The 20,603-nt window shown below is 38.9% G+C and overlaps 1 protein-coding gene across 2 annotated transcripts in view; it reads right to left on the reverse strand.

Annotated features, from left to right (window-relative positions):
• The window catches only part of NELL2 (neural EGFL like 2), a 134,103-nt gene that overhangs the window by 91,229 nt on the left and 22,271 nt on the right, over positions 1 to 20,603 (reverse strand). For both annotated transcript variants that reach the window (XM_038153569.1, XM_038153570.1), the window contains exons 4-9: positions 12,061 to 12,234; positions 11,856 to 11,952; positions 10,042 to 10,114; positions 9,794 to 9,876; positions 8,657 to 8,785; positions 7,326 to 7,428 (exon numbers count right to left, since the gene is read on the reverse strand). In XM_038153569.1, coding sequence (XP_038009497.1) covers positions 7,326 to 7,428; positions 8,657 to 8,785; positions 9,794 to 9,876; positions 10,042 to 10,114; positions 11,856 to 11,952; positions 12,061 to 12,234 — 659 coding nt within the window. The remainder of the gene's footprint in view (positions 1 to 7,325; positions 7,429 to 8,656; positions 8,786 to 9,793; positions 9,877 to 10,041; positions 10,115 to 11,855; positions 11,953 to 12,060; positions 12,235 to 20,603) is intronic.

Consider the following 20,603-nt stretch of genomic DNA (forward strand, 5'->3'; position numbering starts at 1 on the left):
AAGCATACTTTATTTTAGTATTCACTCCTCAGGCACACAGTAAGACTAAAAGTAGGTGATTTTACCATTAACTGGAGTTCTCCTCGTATACTGATACGTTGCCTCAAGATCTAGAGTCTTCTAGTGGAGCTCCATAATGCATGGGGTCCAGAACAGCTAAAAGACCACTCGCCTAGGAGGAAGCCACACTTCAAGGCATGAAAAGTCTAAGACAGGCACAGGCACTGATTCCCTCCAGTCCTCTTTGGCCAACAAGGAAAAACAAAATTCAAAGGACATGGGGAAGTAGGAAAGGAAACAAAATAGCAGCAAAATATTTTGAGAAGTCCAAAATACTATAAGATGTATATCGATGTACTTTAAGCTATATTTTAATTTATAGAGAACAAAAGACATACAAGGAATGGATTTTCTGCTCAGACGGGAATTGCAAGTCAAAAGACTCCCGGTTTTCCTTCTGATGAGGAATATTGCCCAGCTTACAAAGAACAAAGGTCACCTGAGACTACATGCTCAGCAACAAAAATCCCCTAACAATTCTGTCATTGGTTATTTAACAGAGATAAATAAAATACTGCTGTGGTGCAAGAGTAGTCTGAAAATTTCTATAGCTTTACAATGGAAAATATAACAGAGACTGAGCACCTTGGGTTAAGGGTTAGACTGGCCCTGCCCACCAAAGCCAAGGGGATTCCTTCCATTGTCTTCAGCTGGCTTTGAGTTCAGCACAGGAAAGGCCCCAAGACGTTCTTAGAGTGTCTCAACTTCCAGAGATGTTACACATACCAGAGAAGTGAAGTCTCTGAGGAGATCTTCCCAAAGTGTGTAAACTCCTGATGGAAAGTACTGAAGAGGAGAAAGACAGGCTGTTCTCAGTGGTGCCCAGTAACAGGACAGGAGGCAATGGGCACAGATCAGAACACATGAAAATCCATTTGGACTGAAGAAAATACTTTGTTGCTATGAGGGTGACTGAGCACTGGCACAGGTTGCCCGGGAGGTTGTGGAGTCTCCAGCTGTGTAGATATTCAAAAGCTGTCTGGCCACAGTCCTGGGCAGCCTGCTCCACACGGCCCTGCTTGACCAGAAGGGCTGGACCAGGAGACCTCCAGAGCTGCCTCCAACCTCAGCCCTTTTGTGAGACTGGCACTGTAGAAGCTATGCTGGATTCACAAATGACAGGTGCATCCAGTATGCTTTTCTTTTACAGCTTTGTAAATCTAAAACATCTCCACTGATCTTAATGAGCTACCTGAATTCTAGGACATGTTTTTTCCTCTTGCAAAAGCATTTAATTAGAAAAAAATTTTTGTCCTATTTCTAAATGAATATGGATACTGACTTTCTTTTGAAGTCACAAGAAGTAATAAAATGGTTTAAACAGTTGGTAAAGTACAGCATAATTCATCTCAGTAGTACAAGTACAACATCTCAAGTACTTGTACTACTTGTACTACTACAAGTAGTACAAGTGGTACAATACAGTACAAGTACAATAAAAAAAGCTTTGTATTTGTCATTCCAGTGTGGTGCTATCATTATATGTAATTCAAAAGCCTGAAAAATAAGGTTGATGTGAATCATTTTAGCACAGAAAATCCAGAAAGTAGAGGCTGAATGGACACTATTCTGCTAAATAACATTCAGAAGTTCTGCATGCTGACTACGGGAGGTTATAGTAAATACCACAGCTCTACGAAACGACCCAGTGCTGGCTACATTCAAGATTTCTTTTAACACTCCTCTGAAGTAGGCTAATTTATCTGAATTTTCATATTAAAAAGAAACCTCAGAAGAACAGAATTTAGGCTCTGTTTGCACTTATGTTCTTTAAAAAGCCACACATAAGTATTTAAAACCAAAAAGCAACTATTTGTTTTTTATTAACCAGAATGTTTCCTCTCCTTTATATTCTAAAGTGTGCATTTTTAAAGAACTAAATGAGAAATCATTGTTTTACTGCTAAAAACTGCCTTTTCTTCCTCCAGTACTGATGCCTGCTCGGCCCCCAGCCCTCAGACTCACATCATGTTCCAGCCAGCCTGCTGGAGATGCTCTTCCATTTCCCTTCTTCTGATTTACTGCAAGGATAAGATGACCTGTTCAGTCAGTGACTAATCATTTCTCCAAGCTGCAGCCTCTTCTCTGTGCCACACCGAATGCAGAAACTTCTCCAGCACTTGGCTGAACAAGGCAGGGGCTGGCACCCTACTTGGCTACTGATGAAAGTCACCTAAGGCTAGAGGATGAAAGCCCAGGGGAAAAAGTGGCAATTCTGTAAAATTATGGAACTTTGTAAACAGGACAGGCTTAAGTCCACAATGCTTCAAACTATCTGGATTAATTATGAATTTCAGAGTAAGTTTAACCCATATTCCTTAAGTTTCTAGAAAAAAAAATTTTGCACTCTTGCTGATGCTCAATTGCTGCAGCAAAGAAACAGATGGGCTTTCACAGCTCCTTCTCTCTGTGTCAGTAGGCTACAAAAGCTGGAGTTTGCAGAAGAGTTTTGGGGGGAAAATGGGTAAATTATGAAGAGCAAGAGGGGAAATCCCTTTAATTTTAATCATAAAATTAAAAGTTTCTGCAAGACAGAAAGACAGATCACTGCATCAGAAACCCATGCATGTTATTAAGAGCTACAATGTCCATATTTGTTTTAATTATTTTGTTAAAAAACCCTTACCAAGTTATAGAACCCCTTTAACACACTCTCTCTCCACACCTGCTAGGACCAGAACTGTGACCTGATCCAGTGCAACCCTAATGTTTCTCACAATTACTTAAAATACTTAAATACTTAATTACTTTACTTACTTAAATACTTAATTACTTAAAATACTAAGTGTTAAGACTGTGTATTTGGCTACAATGCACCAGAAACCCATCAAATATTCTGTCTCAGAAGAAAACCAAACAAACAGGTATATAGAAAAATCACAGCCTGCAGATTTGAGCACAATGGCTCAGATTTTAACCTCTACTGGAATCTGTTGGGATAGATTTAAATAGTTTGTTGTTAGGTCAATAAGTATCTGCAGTGTCACTGGGAAGAAGAGAGTGATGAGAAGAGAGCAATTGCTTCCCTGGAAATCAGTCTTTGGTGATGGCAATTATAACTGCACCAGATACTGGCACAAATATAACTTTGGGTCTTATAAAAAGAAAAATCACCTAGTTTGTTTAAAATACACTAGTTCCATTTTTAAAAAAATGCATATAGCTTTTGGAGGTGATGCCTTGGTGTTAACACACTGACTAATGAAAACATTACCATAATAAGATCTGCTGACCAAGCACCAATTCTCTCAGCTGCTAAGACATTGGCAGTCCTTCCACAATTCACTTAAAATAAATGAACTCGTCCTTGTACTTCTTAAGCCAAGCCTGTGGTCTAAAGCAGTATTTATAGGGTCAGTAGGGAACCTTAATCTCTCCTCAATTTGTATTGGTGCCTATCACCACACAAAGCATTTGTCTCCGCAGAGAAGAAAAAAAATTGATGATCTTTTGCACATACCTTCTCAGAATTCTTTAACACTGCATTAAGCATAGAAAAAAGTAGTCCCTTCCAGCTCCAAACAATTCTCCACAGGAAGCTCCCACTGAACTAAGATGTATGCTGTGGTAGCTGGACTGAGTTTTACATTGTCTACAGCTGAAGCATACATCCAACACACTGGCCCATTCATCTGCCCTGGAAGATTGCTGCTTCTTTTAGTCCATTACAGCTAATAGAAAACACAGTGATAATTTGCATTCATTGCCATTCCCCATGCTACCAGAATCGACCTTCACACAAGACAAAACAGTACAAGTCGTCTGAACGGCCTGAAACAAAGGTATGGAGTTAAGAAAGAAGGTCAGGGTTTGGTTTTGTGTTTGTTTTGTGCTCTGTTTTTTTTCTTTGGCTTACAAAAAGAAACAAAGTCAAAGCAATATTGGTTTTTAAAAAATATCTAAACCATTCCTTACTAAGTGTTCTTTCCTGAACTAAACATTTAAGAAAAACATGAATAGACAGTTGTGCTGAAATTTCCAAAGTGTTGAAAATGTCATTGAATGAGACAAAACAAAGCTTCACTGTCCAAAATATAAATGCTGGACTGGGCTGAAATTTAATTCCTAGGATTTGGCAGCGTGGGGAAGTCTCTTAGCATAACAGTTTAATGCCAGAATCAAGCTTAAAAATCCAGCACTTTCCATCCCTATCTTACACACCTGATATGCATCACAGTAACTGATGTAAGATTAGTCTCACAACTTCAGCTGTCTAAAAGTTCAGTATCTGATCTAATCACCTGGGCTCTGCATACAAGCCATGGAAGGAGCTGTCCACTTCCAGAAGGCAACTAATCCCATCCCTTCCAGCTCCTCTCAGCACCAAGTGCATTCTGGAGATGCCAGTCTCTGCAGCTTGTTATCAAGAGAGCCAAACTGGTGATGTCCACAACTAGTAAATGAAACACATCAGGTAAATGAAACAGCAAATAACAGCAGGCTTGAAAATGCTTGGTTACGCTGTGTAACTCTCCCTGCAGTCTGAGTGTTAGCACACACCGTGGCACCATGTCACACTGTACCAGCCAAGATGCTCTGAAGCAGTGCCAGGCACACGCTGGGGGCACAACCCTGATCAGAGGCCATTCCCAGTCAACCATCTGGATGCAGATAATCTGCTGGGGATGGGAAAGGGGAAGAGACGACGGCCATGTGAGCCACAAGTGCCACAGGACTGTGCCTGCCCTATTTCATTTACTAGTCTAAGTGAAGCCACTTCAGATTGTATTCCCAAATTCCACATGCCTAAAGCCATGCAGAAGGACTCAATCTTCCATCACTGAGGGGAAAAAACAAAACAAAACAAACCAAACCCTAAAAAAATATTAAAAAAATCCCCAAAAGCCTGCTTGCTGGTCACTGAAAGAGCCAGAAGTGCTGTACTCTGAACTCTTCTCTGCCAGCTGTCATTAAATCCAACATCACTCTTTTGATTTTTGGTGGCTTTGTTTCAACACCAGCAGAAGAAAAGAAGTTTGGAGGGAAGCACTCAGCCCTGGGGGAGTGAGACACAGCCACAAGGTTCCAGCAGCTGTCACTGCCAGGGCACTTCTACTGAAACAACAGTCTGGCAGAAATAGCCCATCATCTGGCATGAGATAACAAATACCAGGAAAGAAGCATCAATATCCATACATGTTCTGTCTTGAAACAAACACTAAATCCAGCTAAAGAACAGTCTATCAGGCATCGTTTTTTCTCAGCACTTATGATTACTTATCCAAAACCAAGGATATGGCTCCATGAGCAACACCCCCTAAGTGGGGGTAACCCCCTAAGCTGTTTTCCCAATTATAAGCCATCTGTGCTCACTCTGTATTATCCAGCCAGAAGTTACATCTCTTGCTGTTGTTCTGAGCACTGGAAACAATTAAGTTATTCCCAGAACCTGTCCAAATGGAGCAACTCAGCTCTGAACCCCTCCAGCAAGAACCAAGTTCAACAAGCCACTGACCTCAATCAGCTCCGACCCTGACCTGAAGGCACCAAGACAGAATACAGCTGGCATATGCATATGAACTCAGAGACAACTTAGCATTTCCACCATATTGGCCTGGAGAATAAGTGACAGTCTTGCAGCCTCCACTGCCTCTAACTTCCACTCTTTCACTGGAATTTAACTACCCTGTCAATGAGACCCCAATTTACATTCTTTGTCCTTTGGTTCCTACAATTCAGCCACTGTAAAAATGGTGTGATTTATTTTAAAAGTCACTTTAAATAACCTAGATGAAATTAGGGAAAAATTTCAAAAGCAATTTTTATTTATGCTTTCTGATCTAATGATTTTTCTGGTAGTTTGTCAAGAAAGAGGTATGTGTTCATTTTGGCTACAAATTGAATTAGGTACTGGCATTAAATTAGCAACACTCTAAGCTAAGACACTTTGATAATATTAAGAATATCAAACCGGAAAGCTGAGAGTAAACATCAGTGTGCTGTACCAGAACTGCATCTTAATTCAAAGAAGTATCAATGCTCTGTGACAAGGTCAGGGTCCACATGCTCATTTACATTTCTTGACTTTTGTCAAGACTCACAATAAAAACAACTTTGGAAGAAGTCACATGATGTGAGTGCTTCCCCACTAACACCTGGATAGAGAATTCCCAACTCAACTTGCAGGCAGTACATTACAAAAACATACTTGAGAGGATCAGGTTTTCAAATTCAACCAACATGGTCACAGATTCAAAGAGCCTCAACTAGAGGCTTGAATTCCACACATATCACATTCCTGAATTACCAATTACCCTGAGTTATCTAATATGCATGTAAATTCTGTGTAGCTGGTTAAAAAAAGTATTTGAATTTTTATTTCCTCTTAATTAGAATTAATCTACTTGAGTAAGTTAATAAGGTTTTATAAAAAGGGATGGTTTGTGTAACTTCTAACACAATTAAATATTAATAAACTCATGTGGGAGCTAGATCAATGGAGTACAAAACGTCTTCCTGAGTTTTATCTTAAAACATGTAATTTTAACCAGTTACGTGTTTCTCTATACTCTGTAAGAAGTTTTATACAGCAGTAGAACAGTGACACAGAAACCACACAGAAAAAATCTCAACATTTACAGAATAAAGAAGTGTGTGCATCTCATGCTCAATTTCAAGAATGGATTCCACCATAGTCTGAAATAACTAACCATTGCATATGGAATACACATACATAATCAATCTGAAATACTACATATAGTCCATCTAGATAGTGACTAACCTGAAATTCCCCTTCTCTGGCCCTGCTTGCAACAAAACCAGAATACTGTAAAACCTAAAGTTAATCATGTATCCAATCCTAAAAAACAAAACAAATCCCCTTTTTCCATTTTTCCTTTAGTTCTTTTTGACCTTTTGTGAAATAACATTTCTAGGTGTCTGGATTTTGCTGGTTTCTTCTTTTCTCTTAACTAAGGAAGAATAATCATAAATCTGAACCTCCAAAACGTAAGGTTGGTAGTACAACCTTCATGTGATAAAGGTTTTGGAGACTCTCATCAAATACCAGGCAATTGTTCTTGAATTTCTAGCAGTTTGGTCTAAAAGAGAGATAATGGAACTAAAATGAAACAAAATATCCCACATGAAATATTAAAACCTTCTGGTTATCAGTTCCCCAGAACACTTCAGAGAAGTCTAAGTTCCCTGACTCCTCAACCCAACTATTTAATGACCAGTTCTTTCACTGACATATTTACAGAAAGGTTCATATTATTTAAGATTTCAAAGCATTCATTAGCAAGAGGCACAACAGTGGAACTTACATTGACATTCCTTGCAGCACTTGCCATCCACATAGGCCAGGGCAGAGTTAAGTGGACAGTCAGCAAGGGGGCAAATCAAAGCCTCACACTGCACAGTACCGTTCTAGGAGAACAAAAGGTGCTTAACTGGTGGTTTTATTTAGCAAGAGCAGAGATGTTCTCAAACACAGGAACTTGAAAAATCTATTTTCAAATACAATGAACTTTCTAACAATGTCCAAAAAAGATAGTTTAACGTGCATCTTTTAATAACTGCAAGAACAGAAACCACACCTTCAGAATGTGACACATACAATCTTTTCACATGAATGATGTGCTCTTTGAGATGATAATGATCAATTTTTTTTAGAGGCAAATCTATTTGGAGGCAAAACATTCTGCCAATCAGCAAAAAACTGACAGATTACTGTGAAATGACAACTGCACAGAACAATACTCTGCCTTCTGATTTTATGTTAGAGAAAATATATTTCTAAAAGGTAACAATATTACAGCTGTGAGAAAAATCCAATACAAAAATATGCAATGAATTTAACTCTTAATTCAAAGAATTTTAAACATTTATCAGCCAGATTTGATACCACAAAATACTAAAAGCAAAATGAATATCCATCCAGATATATAAAGGTCAAAAAAATACTAAGCTTAAAGAGACCCATTTAGCCAATTATAGATAGCAGCAAATCAATCTAAGGTGCAGAATGGACAACAGCCTTTTCACTGGCTTCTAATGGCTTTGGATTAAGCATTTAATGAGTTCAAATGGAATTAAAGAGTTTTATATGAATGGACAGCAATACAGACACCCTGGCTTGGTACCTGAAAGGATACTTGCAATCACATCTGGAGTTGTGATACCTTTGGGAATTTTTCATCCACCAAATCTTTTTCATTTGTAATATAACAAAGCTTGCATATGACCCTGACATTTTCCTTTTTATTACTTATTGAGACATAAGCAAAGGCAACCAAAGGAAATTGGGCACAAGGGACCTATTGAATCATTTGCTAAGAAAAAGTCTATGTTTATAGAGACAAAAAGCAAGGAATTAGAATTCCAGAGAAACTGTTTGCAAGTCAGTGCAAGGGAATAACACGATATCTAAGTATATTCCCTAGCACCTGCATATGGTGACATGGAATACAGGAGCTACACATGCTAGTAATGCAGAAAATACAGGAAAACATATTTATTAATACTATTCCTTAGATTTAGAACATATTTTAAAATTCTTTGTTGTTAGTACCTAGCATACATCTCGAAGTTCTCAATAAAACTATTCAGAGGAAACACTGGAGTTCCTGACTTTCCACTCAAACCATAGCCATACCATGCAAGTGCAGTTCTTACAGCCATCCGTCCAGGATTCAAACTCTCTGTAGGTTGTGCCTTTCATTGTGCAGGTTCTTTCACAGTAGCACTGATCCAACTTGTTCATCCTCTGCTCAGCTTGAGACAACTGTATTTACAGTTCACAAAAATGTTTTGAATTTTTAAGTGGCTTCCACATTAGTAAAAACACTATTCAAACTGTCCCCAGTACACAGATGAGAGAATACATTTAGGAAAACACAATCAGAGAAAATAAAACAATTTAATCATGTTGTATTGTTAAATACAATATGATTAAACCACCAGCCATTCAGAGATAGAAATTGAGAAGCAAGATGCATTTCATTTTTTTATCATCCTGACATCAGGGACATCATAAAACAAAATGAGCAGGTCAAGATGGGTACAGCTCCTCATTTCTCATCTTTGCATGGGTGAACTGATCAAGAATCTTGCTCCACATAAAGTACTCACAGACAGAGGGGCCAAATAAGCTCAGAACCAATATTAACAATTTTTTTCTGCTCTTCAGCCAAGACATTTTTAACATTAGTGTATCAAAGCAGCTAGGTAACAGCATTCCTGCAGATATCTAAAGAACTGACATTTTAAATCACAGTAGTCTATCTTCACCAGCAGACATGAATGTTTTTGGTATAATATTCTAAAGGAAAGAAAGAAGAAAGTCCTGGTTTGGATTCTTAGTTCTTTGTCTTGCATATATTTTGTCTGAAAGTGCCTTTGGCAGCTCAGGTCTTGAAAAGTCTTGGCAAGTCTTGCTGTAATAAACACTATAAACACAGTCACTTATTTCATTCTAGGTTTATTGATTTATTAGACTTATAGGTCGAGTTTGGATACCTATGAGCCCTTTCCTTGCTCGGGGATTTGGATGCTCCTTATTATTAAAATACCTGATTCTATAAAAATATTAAAATACAAGAAAACTCTCTGAACTAAGAATCTGTATGTATAAATTAGGCAGAGGATATAAAGATGTAAGCATACCATACAGGGATGTTCTGCATACAGCCATGTGCACAACCCTATACAAGCATGAATAATTTAAAAATACAGCAAATAAAAGACTGGCAATCCTCATTTCTCCTATGACTAGAGTCCTTGTAAACATTACCTTAGCTGATGTTTTTGCTAAAATGTCTTGCAGTTCCATAATTTTCTGCACAAGTCCATGGAAGTCATTACAAGTTGGGCATGCTGGAATAATACAATACATGTTAATAAATTCATTCACAATAGGTTCAATCATGCCAAAGTTGACAAACAATACACTTAAATTCAAGGTTTTAAGAAAGCTTGTAGGACAGAAAGAAGGTAAAAAGCACACCTTTCATTTTATGATATAAGAATTAATAGACTTACTGCGATTAAGATCTGGGCACTGAGAAATAAATCCTTGAGGCATGACAAGTAATTGCACATCTTGCATTATGCCCTATGTGTTAGTGGAGAGAAAACAAAAGGATACATTATTTTTACCTGTCAAAATTATGTTTTTTCATTCATCATTTAAAACATTAAAGCCCACAAAGAAAAACTACCTGATAAAAAAAATACTTATGAATAAACAGCTTTGTGTCTGGACCTAATTCAGTGATAGAAGAATAAGCAGAAATAAAAATAGATAGATGTACAGGCATACTGAATAATTTTTAAAGACATAAGATTAAATGTCAAGATATAATTATGTAGCAAGAGTTTGGTGGGTTTGAATTCATTGTTATTTTTAGTAAGTCACTGCAGAAAAGCTTGCAAATGACCTTTAAAAAGTAATCTGAAAACAGCTGCAGTTTCAGTTACTTAGAAATATCTTTTAAATAAAATGCAAATTTTTTACAAGCTATAACTCTTAAATTAATTTGTAGACTAAAGAAACTAGAGTCAAGAAAAATACATTAATGCAAACCCTTAATGAGTTTGTGCTGGTTTTGGCTGGAGTAGAGTTAATTATATTCACAGAACAGTAGCTGGCATGAGGTCTGGTTTTGGATTTGTGCTGGAAACAGTGCTGATAACACTGGGATGTTACAGAAACTACATAGCAGCAAGGCCTTTTCTGCTTCTCCTACCACCCCATCAGTGAGGAGACTGGGGATGCACAAGGAGTTGGGAGAGACCCAGCCAGGACAGCTGCCCCAGCTGACCAAGGAAGGGGTCATATCCAAGACCATAGGGCATCATGCACAGCATCTAAAGCTGGGGCAAGAAGAAGGAAGCAGGGAACATTTGGAGTGGTGGCATTCGCCTTCCCAAGTAACCATTACAGAGCCCTGCTTTCCTGGGGATTGCTGAACACCTGTTTGCCCACAGAAAGTGGTGAATGAATTCCTTGTTTTGCTTTGCTTTACCTATTAAACTCTGTCTCAAACCATGAATTTTCTAGCTTTTGCCCCTCCAATTCTCTCCCCCATCCCATCAGGGAGGGAAGTGAGCATGTGGCTAGGTGGTGACAGCTGGGGTAAATCACAACAAATTCTGATGGGGATCCTTCCATAAAGCTTGCAAAATGCTGAGAAACCACATGCCTGTTACACAGCTGCAGAACTGCATCCTGTTAAAAACTCAGGGAGATTTCAGCATGAAATTCAACTATGATGTCTGGAAAGGGATGGTTTCACCCAGAAGAACAGATCCCATGCTTGCTGGCAGATTTTACATGCTTAGTTAAGATATTAGTAGCCAGAATGCTGCTGTCCAATAGCAAAGGCCAAAGAGCAATTTCAAAACAATCCAAGAGCTGTATTATGATTACAGAAGCACAACCTGATTGAGCACAAACTGATGACCTCCTGAGATCATCTACTCCAACTTCCCTGCTCAAGTAGGACCAGCTACAGCAGACTGCCTAGAACTGTGTCCAAACAGCTTCTGATTATCTCCATAGTCATCTTTCTTTGACAAGCCTCACAGTAGAATTGTTTTCTGATGTTCAGATAGAATTTCAGATGTTTCAGGATTTGCCCATTGCTTCTTGGCCTGCCACTGAGCCCTAGTGAGAAAAGTCTGGATCCCGTATCTTCATTCCCCTCACATATTTATCCACACTGATGAGATCCTCCTGAGCCTTCTCTTCTCCAGGCTGAACAATTCCAAATCTCTCAGCCTCTCATCATATGAAAGATGATTGAATCCCTTAATCATTTTAGTTCACTCTTTATCTTTCAGGGAATGTATACCTTAAAATAACCATGTGCAGTATTCCTCTGTCCCAGCCAAAAGGTTGTACCCAAAGGTAAGTCCATAAAAGGCTTCTCCACAACTCTTTCATAAATTCTGAAAAGGAAGGGGAAAACAGAATCCCAAGTTGTTATCATTTAATTTACTCAGAGCTCAAATATTCCAAATTTGACAACTTCTTATGAAACAACACTCTTTACTTACTTATTGCAGTCCACATGTAAAATCAAGTGAGAGGCACTGATTGCTAAGGAAAGTCTGTGCCATTTATCATCTGCCAAAATGTATGGGAACACTTCTGTGTGGGAGCGATGACTGCCTGAACGATAATGCAACCTGATTTCATTTCGATGACCGCTGCTTTCCAGCTCCAGGTACCTGTACCGTAAATGCATCATCATGTCATGAACCGTTCTTTTCAGCACAGCAACATTTTACATAAGACATCTTCTCATCATCATGCAAGCAGATACAAAGGCAAAAGTAGATCCCTTTCAGATTTCCACTGCCTCTCACTTCTCAGTGACAAATAATAGCAGGTTCAAACTTTCATGCAACTATACAAGATTCCAAGCCAAATATGTTTTCTGCTAACAAAACAATTTTCCATAACATTATCTGAATTACACTATTATAAATAATTGCCTTATACTAAGAAAGCACAATAGGAATACTCTGAAGGCCTGAATGCACTCCAAGTTCTGCAATAGGCACATCACTAGTAATTACTGAGGGAAGTAAAGACTGAGACTGAACACTGCTTTGTTTGCTTTTATATGTACTGCTACATCTTCTTTCATTTTCTGTAATAAAATTTCTCCAAATACATACAAAATCAAGAAATTCAACTCTTCAGAACAATTTATATATGTGTACTTATTTGCTTTGTTAAATTAGTATGTGTATTTGCGGGGTGGATGTACGCACACATATATACACATCTATATATGTATACATACATACATATATATATGTATGTGTGTGTGTGTGTATATATAGCAAAAATCCAGCAGTGCAGCTGTGCTAAGTGAATCTAGCAGATTGCAAACACAAGCTTTGATGGTGAAATTCCAGCCATTCAATTTAAAAAACACTCCATAACCAAACTCAGTTTTCAGACAGGCTGTCTCTCACATGTCAGACATCATCTGGGAAAAAGCCTGACTAACCGTTTGTCTTTTTAAAGTACTACATTTTAAAATTCCTCAAGAAAACGATTTTTACACAGGAAAGTGACACATAAATAGAGATTCTCTAATAATCATACACAACCTAAAGCTAAAGAGCAAAGAGAATAACGGATGGGGTGAGATACACAACAACAGGGAGAATGAACAATTCATTTTTGTCTAGATTTGTGGCTACATCTGCAATCAGACGTGGCAATGGCTTGTAAGCTGAGTGCACATGTGTTCTTGGGTGATGTCATTAACAGACTATCTATATCCAAGAATAAAAAAAGACAATGATTGTGGTTTTGAAGAGTAAAAATGGGACCAAATAAAAACTATCCTGTACAATCATCATCCCTAGGAGAAGGCTGGGCTTACAGCACATCCCTGCTTCCTTCAGGGTGTTCCACAATGGAACATACCTAGCAACAGCACAAAAACAACTAGTTTTTTTTGCAAAACCAGCAAAGGACAATTTCTTCTTCCTCCCCAGTATTAAGAAAGCAGTTAACTAGAGTCAGATATAAATTTTATAATCAATTTACCTCCTCATGGCCCAAAAATATTTTTTGCATTGGCAAGAAGTGGAAACTAATTGAAGGCCTGGCTAGAAAAATTGCACAATAGTGGCAGGACATCAGTCAACTTAATAACCTCCTTCATAACTCAAGCTGCAAGGATAAAAATAAGGTTACTTTCAACCCAAAAGAGAAGGGGAACATTAGAGAACTTGACTCCAGCAACTTTTAAGTGTCTCCACCCAGCTGCAGAAAATACATGGAAAATAAAAGGCACGGATATGTTGAAGCATTACCTCCTGGTAGAACTAAGAGCTCTCCTTCATTCCAAGTCAATAGCAGAACTGATGGCAGCACACAAAGAAGCAGGCAGGCAGGGAACAAACTACACTACTAGACAAACAGTCACTACAGAAGGTATAAAACAAACACTTGTGTTGCTCTTATGCATGTAAGATAATGAAACCTCTGCAGATGATTCATGGATTTTCCAATAAAAAGAAGACATTGCTGCATAAATTTCATGAATTAAGAACTGCTGAGAGAGGATGCTGACAATCGATGACACTGTAATAAGCAAGGAAATTTTTGTACACAAAGCTGCACAGAAACTGTGGACACTTGTGGTTTTGTTTTAATGGTGATTAACACACTATTTTGACATTCACAGACAGTATCTTTTGTTCTTCCATTTGCTAAACTAACAAATATAACTACCTTTGAAATAAGAAAACATGCATCAAAATGAAAGAGAAAATAACAGCCATTAGGAGAATTATTAGGAGAATCATTTATGGTTTATTAATTGTAGAGGCAGCAGCAGAACACAATTAGAAAAGCAAGTGAAATTACAGCCAAAGCAATACTGCTTTCAGCATGAACAAATGCCATGATGCTGAAATACAGACATGAAAGTGAATAATTTCTACTCATTTTTTTTTTATAAAATGCTGTGCTTGCTATTCCCCTTTTCTACATTTATTTAACTGCCTGGACTTACACGGCTCTGTCTCAGCCTCATGAGCTTCAGGAGGTAGGACAAGACTCGGCAGTGACAAACATATATGGGTGAAAATGCAAAGTCTGCCCACAGTGAGGCTTCTTGTTCCATCTGTGAGGCTGTAACACCTGGGTGCTTCATTTCCAAAGGTTTGGAAGAATCTTTCAGAAAATATGCTAAGCATTAACAAACAGACCTGGATTTTAGAAATTCAAGTCTGATGACAAAACCACTCTATACTTCTCTGTACACTCCAGATTACTCATTTGAGAGAAAAAGGAGGGTGCTCTTAACTCCTGAAGGACTTGCTCCCAAAAGAAAGAGTAACTGCATTGTACCACAGTCCTCTCCTAGCCAAGAATCTCATTACTGAAAAGCTTCAGGAGAACCTCATCAGCTGAATCACCAGTTCCTTGTCCACATTAGCCTAGCCCAGCCCAGCCACTGCAGTGAGAGCAGCGGCCAAAGATATCCCATTTTACACATCACTGATGCTTCTCCCAACAGCTCCAAGGTCTTCTATGCTGCAGAAGGCAAACGACTATTGGAGGGAAAAATAAACCACAATGAGAAACCCAGCATAACAGCAGAACCTGCTCCTCTCTTTCTAAAATCCATTATCTCTGTGGCTGTTTAATCAATACCAGCCTACCTGATTTTAAGTTCTCCCAAAAAAAACCACAATACCCACCTTAGGTTAAACTTGGATTTAACTTCACAGGGAGATGGTATGTGCTTATGTTTTCCTATGTTCAACATGCAGAGAAGAAAATGCCAACCTGGAAAAAAGGGCTGCTACATCTCTGTAGATCACTCTGTGTGTGCACAATAATTGCAAAGGCAACAGCCAAGGCCACAGCATCAGATCAGCTGCTCTGCCTGGAAACCAGCCAGCCAGCGATCCCTAACGTACTGACTAGGGATGAGCCTGTCTTTATAAGAGGAAGAAATTTGTTTCGAATGCCCAGGAGGAATCTGAGACAGAAAACAGTGATGTCTGCTCTGCTGCTCAGCACTGATCTATTGTAACTTCTAGGTAGGATCTGGGACTCAGATCTGCTCAGCTGTGAAGTTCTAATGACCATCCACAGGGCATGTGCTCACACCAGCCTAGGCACGCCCTGCTCTTTGAGAGGTGACACACTAGTACAAGGGAGACTCTGGAAGTAAAAGTGAGGATGTACAGCAAAAAATTAGAGATTTAGGGGGTGAAACACCAGATGGTCTCAGTGCACACAGTAGCAGTCTTTGAGAAGAGGGAGGTATGGCCATTCCAGCTAACAGGCAGTGTTGGCAACACCAGGTCTTTGATGGCTCACTTGTTCACTTGGCACCCTTTCTCACACAACAAATGCACTTACTCCAGGCAACTAATAATTTCAACTTCCATTTACAGCATGTAGACAAATATTTAGAAGCTAAAGGCAAAATATTATGTCTGCAGCTTATGAATTTATTACAGGGTGGTGGGGTTTTTTAACTTTTCCTACTCACATTTATAGGTATAGTGCTAAAATATTTCTTCATAGCTCTTTGACCTACACTGAAAAAAAGGCAAATCAGTAAAATTAAGAGCAATATGTACTTAAGAAAAAAAATCCTTATCTCCATTACTTATAAAAAATCTTTATCTGAAGATTTTTGCTATCAAAGTTCTGCCTTTTTTGTTAGGTTTAATCACATAAAACACTAAAAAAGAAGAAAAGGAGATGCTACACAGTAGACCTCATTGCACAACAGCAGCAAGCAATTCTGCTAGGTGTAGATTATGAAGATATAAAAGCAACTCGTGCAGCACCACTACCGCATTCAGCAATGCATTATTTGTTATTTTCTGTGGTATCATGACTGGGTGGTCAGGAGTGTGAGCTTTATTCTTCTATGTTTCAGAACACTTAATTTGGAAGTAACACTAAGTGTTCTGAAACATTAAGTATGAGTTTTTATTTCCTAGTGCATCCCCTAGAACAACATGGCACCAAAATATTCCCAGACAGATTATCATTTTTTTCAACCTAAATGATTCTGTGGTTATATGAAAAGTCAAGTGGTAGCTTCAATTTACATGTAAGAATCTAGTTCCTACCTCTTACTTACACTACTGCTTGATCTTACTGGTTTTCTCCTTTTCCATCTAGACCTCTACCTAGACAAGAGAAAACTAGCGTTTTTAGTTCATTATTAACTAGGGAAATATTTGTTTAAAAATTGTCTTTGCTTTTCTGGGTTAGTCGTAGCCCTTAGTGCAGATGCACAATGGGCAGGAACGCCACCAATTCCATTTCTGACACTTGCTTTTGCTGAATGCAGTTTTAAAGCCAGACTGTAATTTTCTGACTTAGGGCATTTTTGTTCAAAAACGTTGATCCATTCATTAAAACCAAATATTTTGACAGAAACAAACATTCTCACAGCAAAGCTTGTTGGGTCTAGGATGACATCCTTGCTAAAATGGGAGAGTGAGAGAGAGAGCAAATATAAGATTCTCTAGAAGACTTTCTCAAATATCATTAGTGCCATGATTATTACCTATATGAAAGTAGAAATCCCAAGTGAAGAGAGCCCAAAACTTAGAAGAGGGTACTACCCATATCAACACAGAGTGTATAAACAGCAGGACAGCAAAACCATCCTCTCAAACTTTCTATAAAACTTCAACTCGTATCCAACTTGATGCTCTCTCACACTTTTTCCTTGAAATTGCTGGGCTTTTCCACACTGGTGGGAACTGGCCTGGGCCAGTGCTGCTTCACAGATGCCCTGACATCACCTGCAAGGGTACTAACTGCAGGAGACAAAAGCATGTCAAAGAAGATGCTAACAATTATGCAAAATGGACAGCAGCAGGTCAGTGCTCCAGCCTGGGCACTGTTTGCTTTACTAGCCAGCCCTTGCCAGGCACTGCCAACAAATCTGCATCACCACTGCATCAAGTGGAGAGAAAAAAAAAAAGAGAATGTCATTCCTCAGGGCACTTGTCTAAGGTGGAAAAAAAAACAAGTTCAAGTTCCTGCTCCAAATCAGGCAGAGCAGAAATTAACCATGTGAGGAAAATGCCTCTGAAGCACCCCAGCCAGACACCTACTGATCATTCTGGCATTTATATCTCTCCTCTTTATTTTCTTCCACCTCAAAAATGTTCAACCACTTCAGCTTTGTTCCAGCACAGCACCGCTCCTTGCACTGGACACATATGGAGAAGAGCTGTGGAGGAGGAAGATGTATTCATGATGTGCCCAGGTGATGGAGCCCAGCGCTGGGACAGGAATGGAGGAACACCCTCCTTGTTGGGATGTTCACGGGATAGAACAGCCAGGCAAGAGATAACAGCAGGGCAGAGAGGCCTCATCCACACACATTCACCTGCACAAGCTTCTCTCCACACAGAAAGAGGCACAAGGTAGAAGCCATGAAAGGGAGATTGCAATACCCTGATGCAGAAGTGGAAGCCAGGAAACAAACATGTGAGGCTGTTCAAATCCTTTCCATCATTGTGCCATGCAGTGTCTGTGCCTGATTCAAACTAACAAAGCAGGTGGGGAAAAAAATGCATGTCAGTAAGATATTGTTCTTACCAACTCCTTGAAGCCCCTCATCTGATTTCAGTGGGACTGCTGTGGTCTGGAAGCCTTTGCTTTGGAAGGCTTTGAAGTCAAGACCCTGCCTCTCACCTGAGAGACCTCTTTGCTTACCTCCTAGATTTTGAGGTCAACCAAACCAGAGAGGCAAAATCTTGCCTTTTCCCCACTGCAGTCTACATAGCTTCTGCTGGGTTCAGTGTTATGATCCAAGAGCCCATGGCCATCACAAGAGCAAGACCTTCCAGCCCCTCCAATTTTACCGCTGATGACAAGGCAAGGCTCCCAGCAGGCCTTTCCACAACTCTTACGAGAGCTTAGAAGGAGCCAGAAGCAGGAACTGAGGTCTCACCAAGCTCTTCAAAGCACTCCAAGGAAAGCTGTCCTTGCAAAAGGTGTTGGCTTGGTCTTGGAAAAATTCAACCCCAATATTACAGCACATTGCCCATGCCATTCCCATCTGAGCCATGGATATGAAATCAAACTCCCAATTTTAAGAAATTATTCTGAAACACTAATTCATGTCTTTGAGCAATTGTTCTCATTCCTCTCATCTCTCTCACTAACTCCATTTATCAATATATAATATATATTCCATTTTGTTCTCACTAATACATAGTCCCAGGAATATGAATCTTGCCTGCCTGAAGCTTCCTCTTCTACTAAAAATCAACAAGGGAAGAACTTTCTCAACTCAAACACTGTAAAAACAAATGGCATAAACCATGCCTCTCATTCCCTTTTCTTGACAAAGATTCTCTAAGGAGAGCAAGAGGACTGCAAATACAGTAAAGAATTTTCTAGTAGATGTATTAGTGAAAGAAAAAGGCAGTTTCAACATAACTATTTCTATTTCCTACCCCAAAAGAATACAGATTTCTCCATTATTTGTTTGCTCATGGAAAGCCTTATAAACAACATAGGAAGGATAACAAAATCCATCAAAACTCACATTTCAGCTATTTCAGTGGGGGTTTTCAATGTCATACGAAGAAACAAATCTTCTGTCTCTTATTCAAAAAGGCCCGTCATGAGTCTCAATTCAATAGGTTCCACATGCAATGTAATATATTCTCAAACTATTCACCCTGGATTAGCGGGCACTGCAATGATTTACACCGGACAGGCTGGCCTCACTTGATTTAACAAAAAGTTATGGAACAGTTAGGTGCATGAACTACAGGAACTTACCTGCTACTGCCAATTTTTTTTTCTTCTTTTTTTTGGTCAGAGTATAAACTAAACCGAAGCAAAAAACCCCAAATCCAAGCAAGAGTGACATGGCATCAATCAATTTTATGATAACCTTTAAAGCCAACACTCAAAGAAACAGGTCATTCCTAACACCACAAAGGCATTAAACAGAGTGTAACACAAAATAGCTGTTTTACAAATATTTCCATCCAACCCCATACTCAGGGACAGAAGTTAAATCTCCCAAACCAACACAAACAAGGAACTTTTTTCTTTTGGGATAAAGAGCCTGGTCAAGCTGTCAGTGTCTACAGAGAGAATCCTTTGTCCCACGGAATCTTCTCACGCACTGGAAAAGCAGTGAATGAATGAATGAATGAATGAAAATACTTTTTTTTGACACCTTTGATGAAACATGCAAACTGCATCAAAAGAATAGAAGACTGACACCAGAGAAGTTTAAAATCACTACAGGAATTCAAAAGCAATTGACTGTTACAAACAAATCCCAGTGGGTTCACAATCATTATCAGATCAATAAGAAACAGAAACTAGGATTTAATACCAAAAAAACAAAATACAGAACACTACCTCCTCTCTTCCAAAGATCATCATGGAGTGTTCTAAAAAAGAAGAAATAAGCTACTATCTCTTTTGTACAGGGAACAGCCATATACAGCTTTAACGTTTGAAAATTAATCCCTTATTACCTAACATCTGCTCTGCAGTTATTGACTTAAGCAGTGAATATTGGCTTAAGTGGTGAATACTGAAAGCTTTTCTCAGTGTAAGGGTTTTGCAGCAGATTTTGTGGTGTCAGAGAGGACACTTCACACTGCAGTCCAGAAATACTGACACTCATACATCAAAAGCAGGGAACATACAGTCCCACTTCTATTTTAATACAATGGTCAAATGACAGAACAAAATTCATGCATCGGGAATTCACCTCTGGCAACTTATCTCCTTGTAGCATAAATCAGTATGAGAGAAAATGTCACAGATAAGTCCCTCCTACATACTGAAAGAGGTTTGAAACTGTCGTACAGTACAGCCCATTTGACAGCAGATAATCACAAGACACCAACTGCTGTGAAAACAAATGCTAAGGAAGGCAGAAATTGAATAAATTAGTAGAGATACAAATTAGGTGTAGGAAATGCCTGTCCATAATATACTATTGATTTCAGTTCTCTGTTGCAGGATATAAAAAGCACCAACCAAAGGAAAGAATCGTTAAACTACAGCCCAGCAGTTTCATCCTTTAAGGGCCTAATATGCAGTA

Source organism: Motacilla alba, chromosome 1A (assembly GCF_015832195.1).
Source record: "Motacilla alba alba isolate MOTALB_02 chromosome 1A, Motacilla_alba_V1.0_pri, whole genome shotgun sequence".
NCBI lineage: Eukaryota > Metazoa > Chordata > Aves > Passeriformes > Motacillidae > Motacilla > Motacilla alba.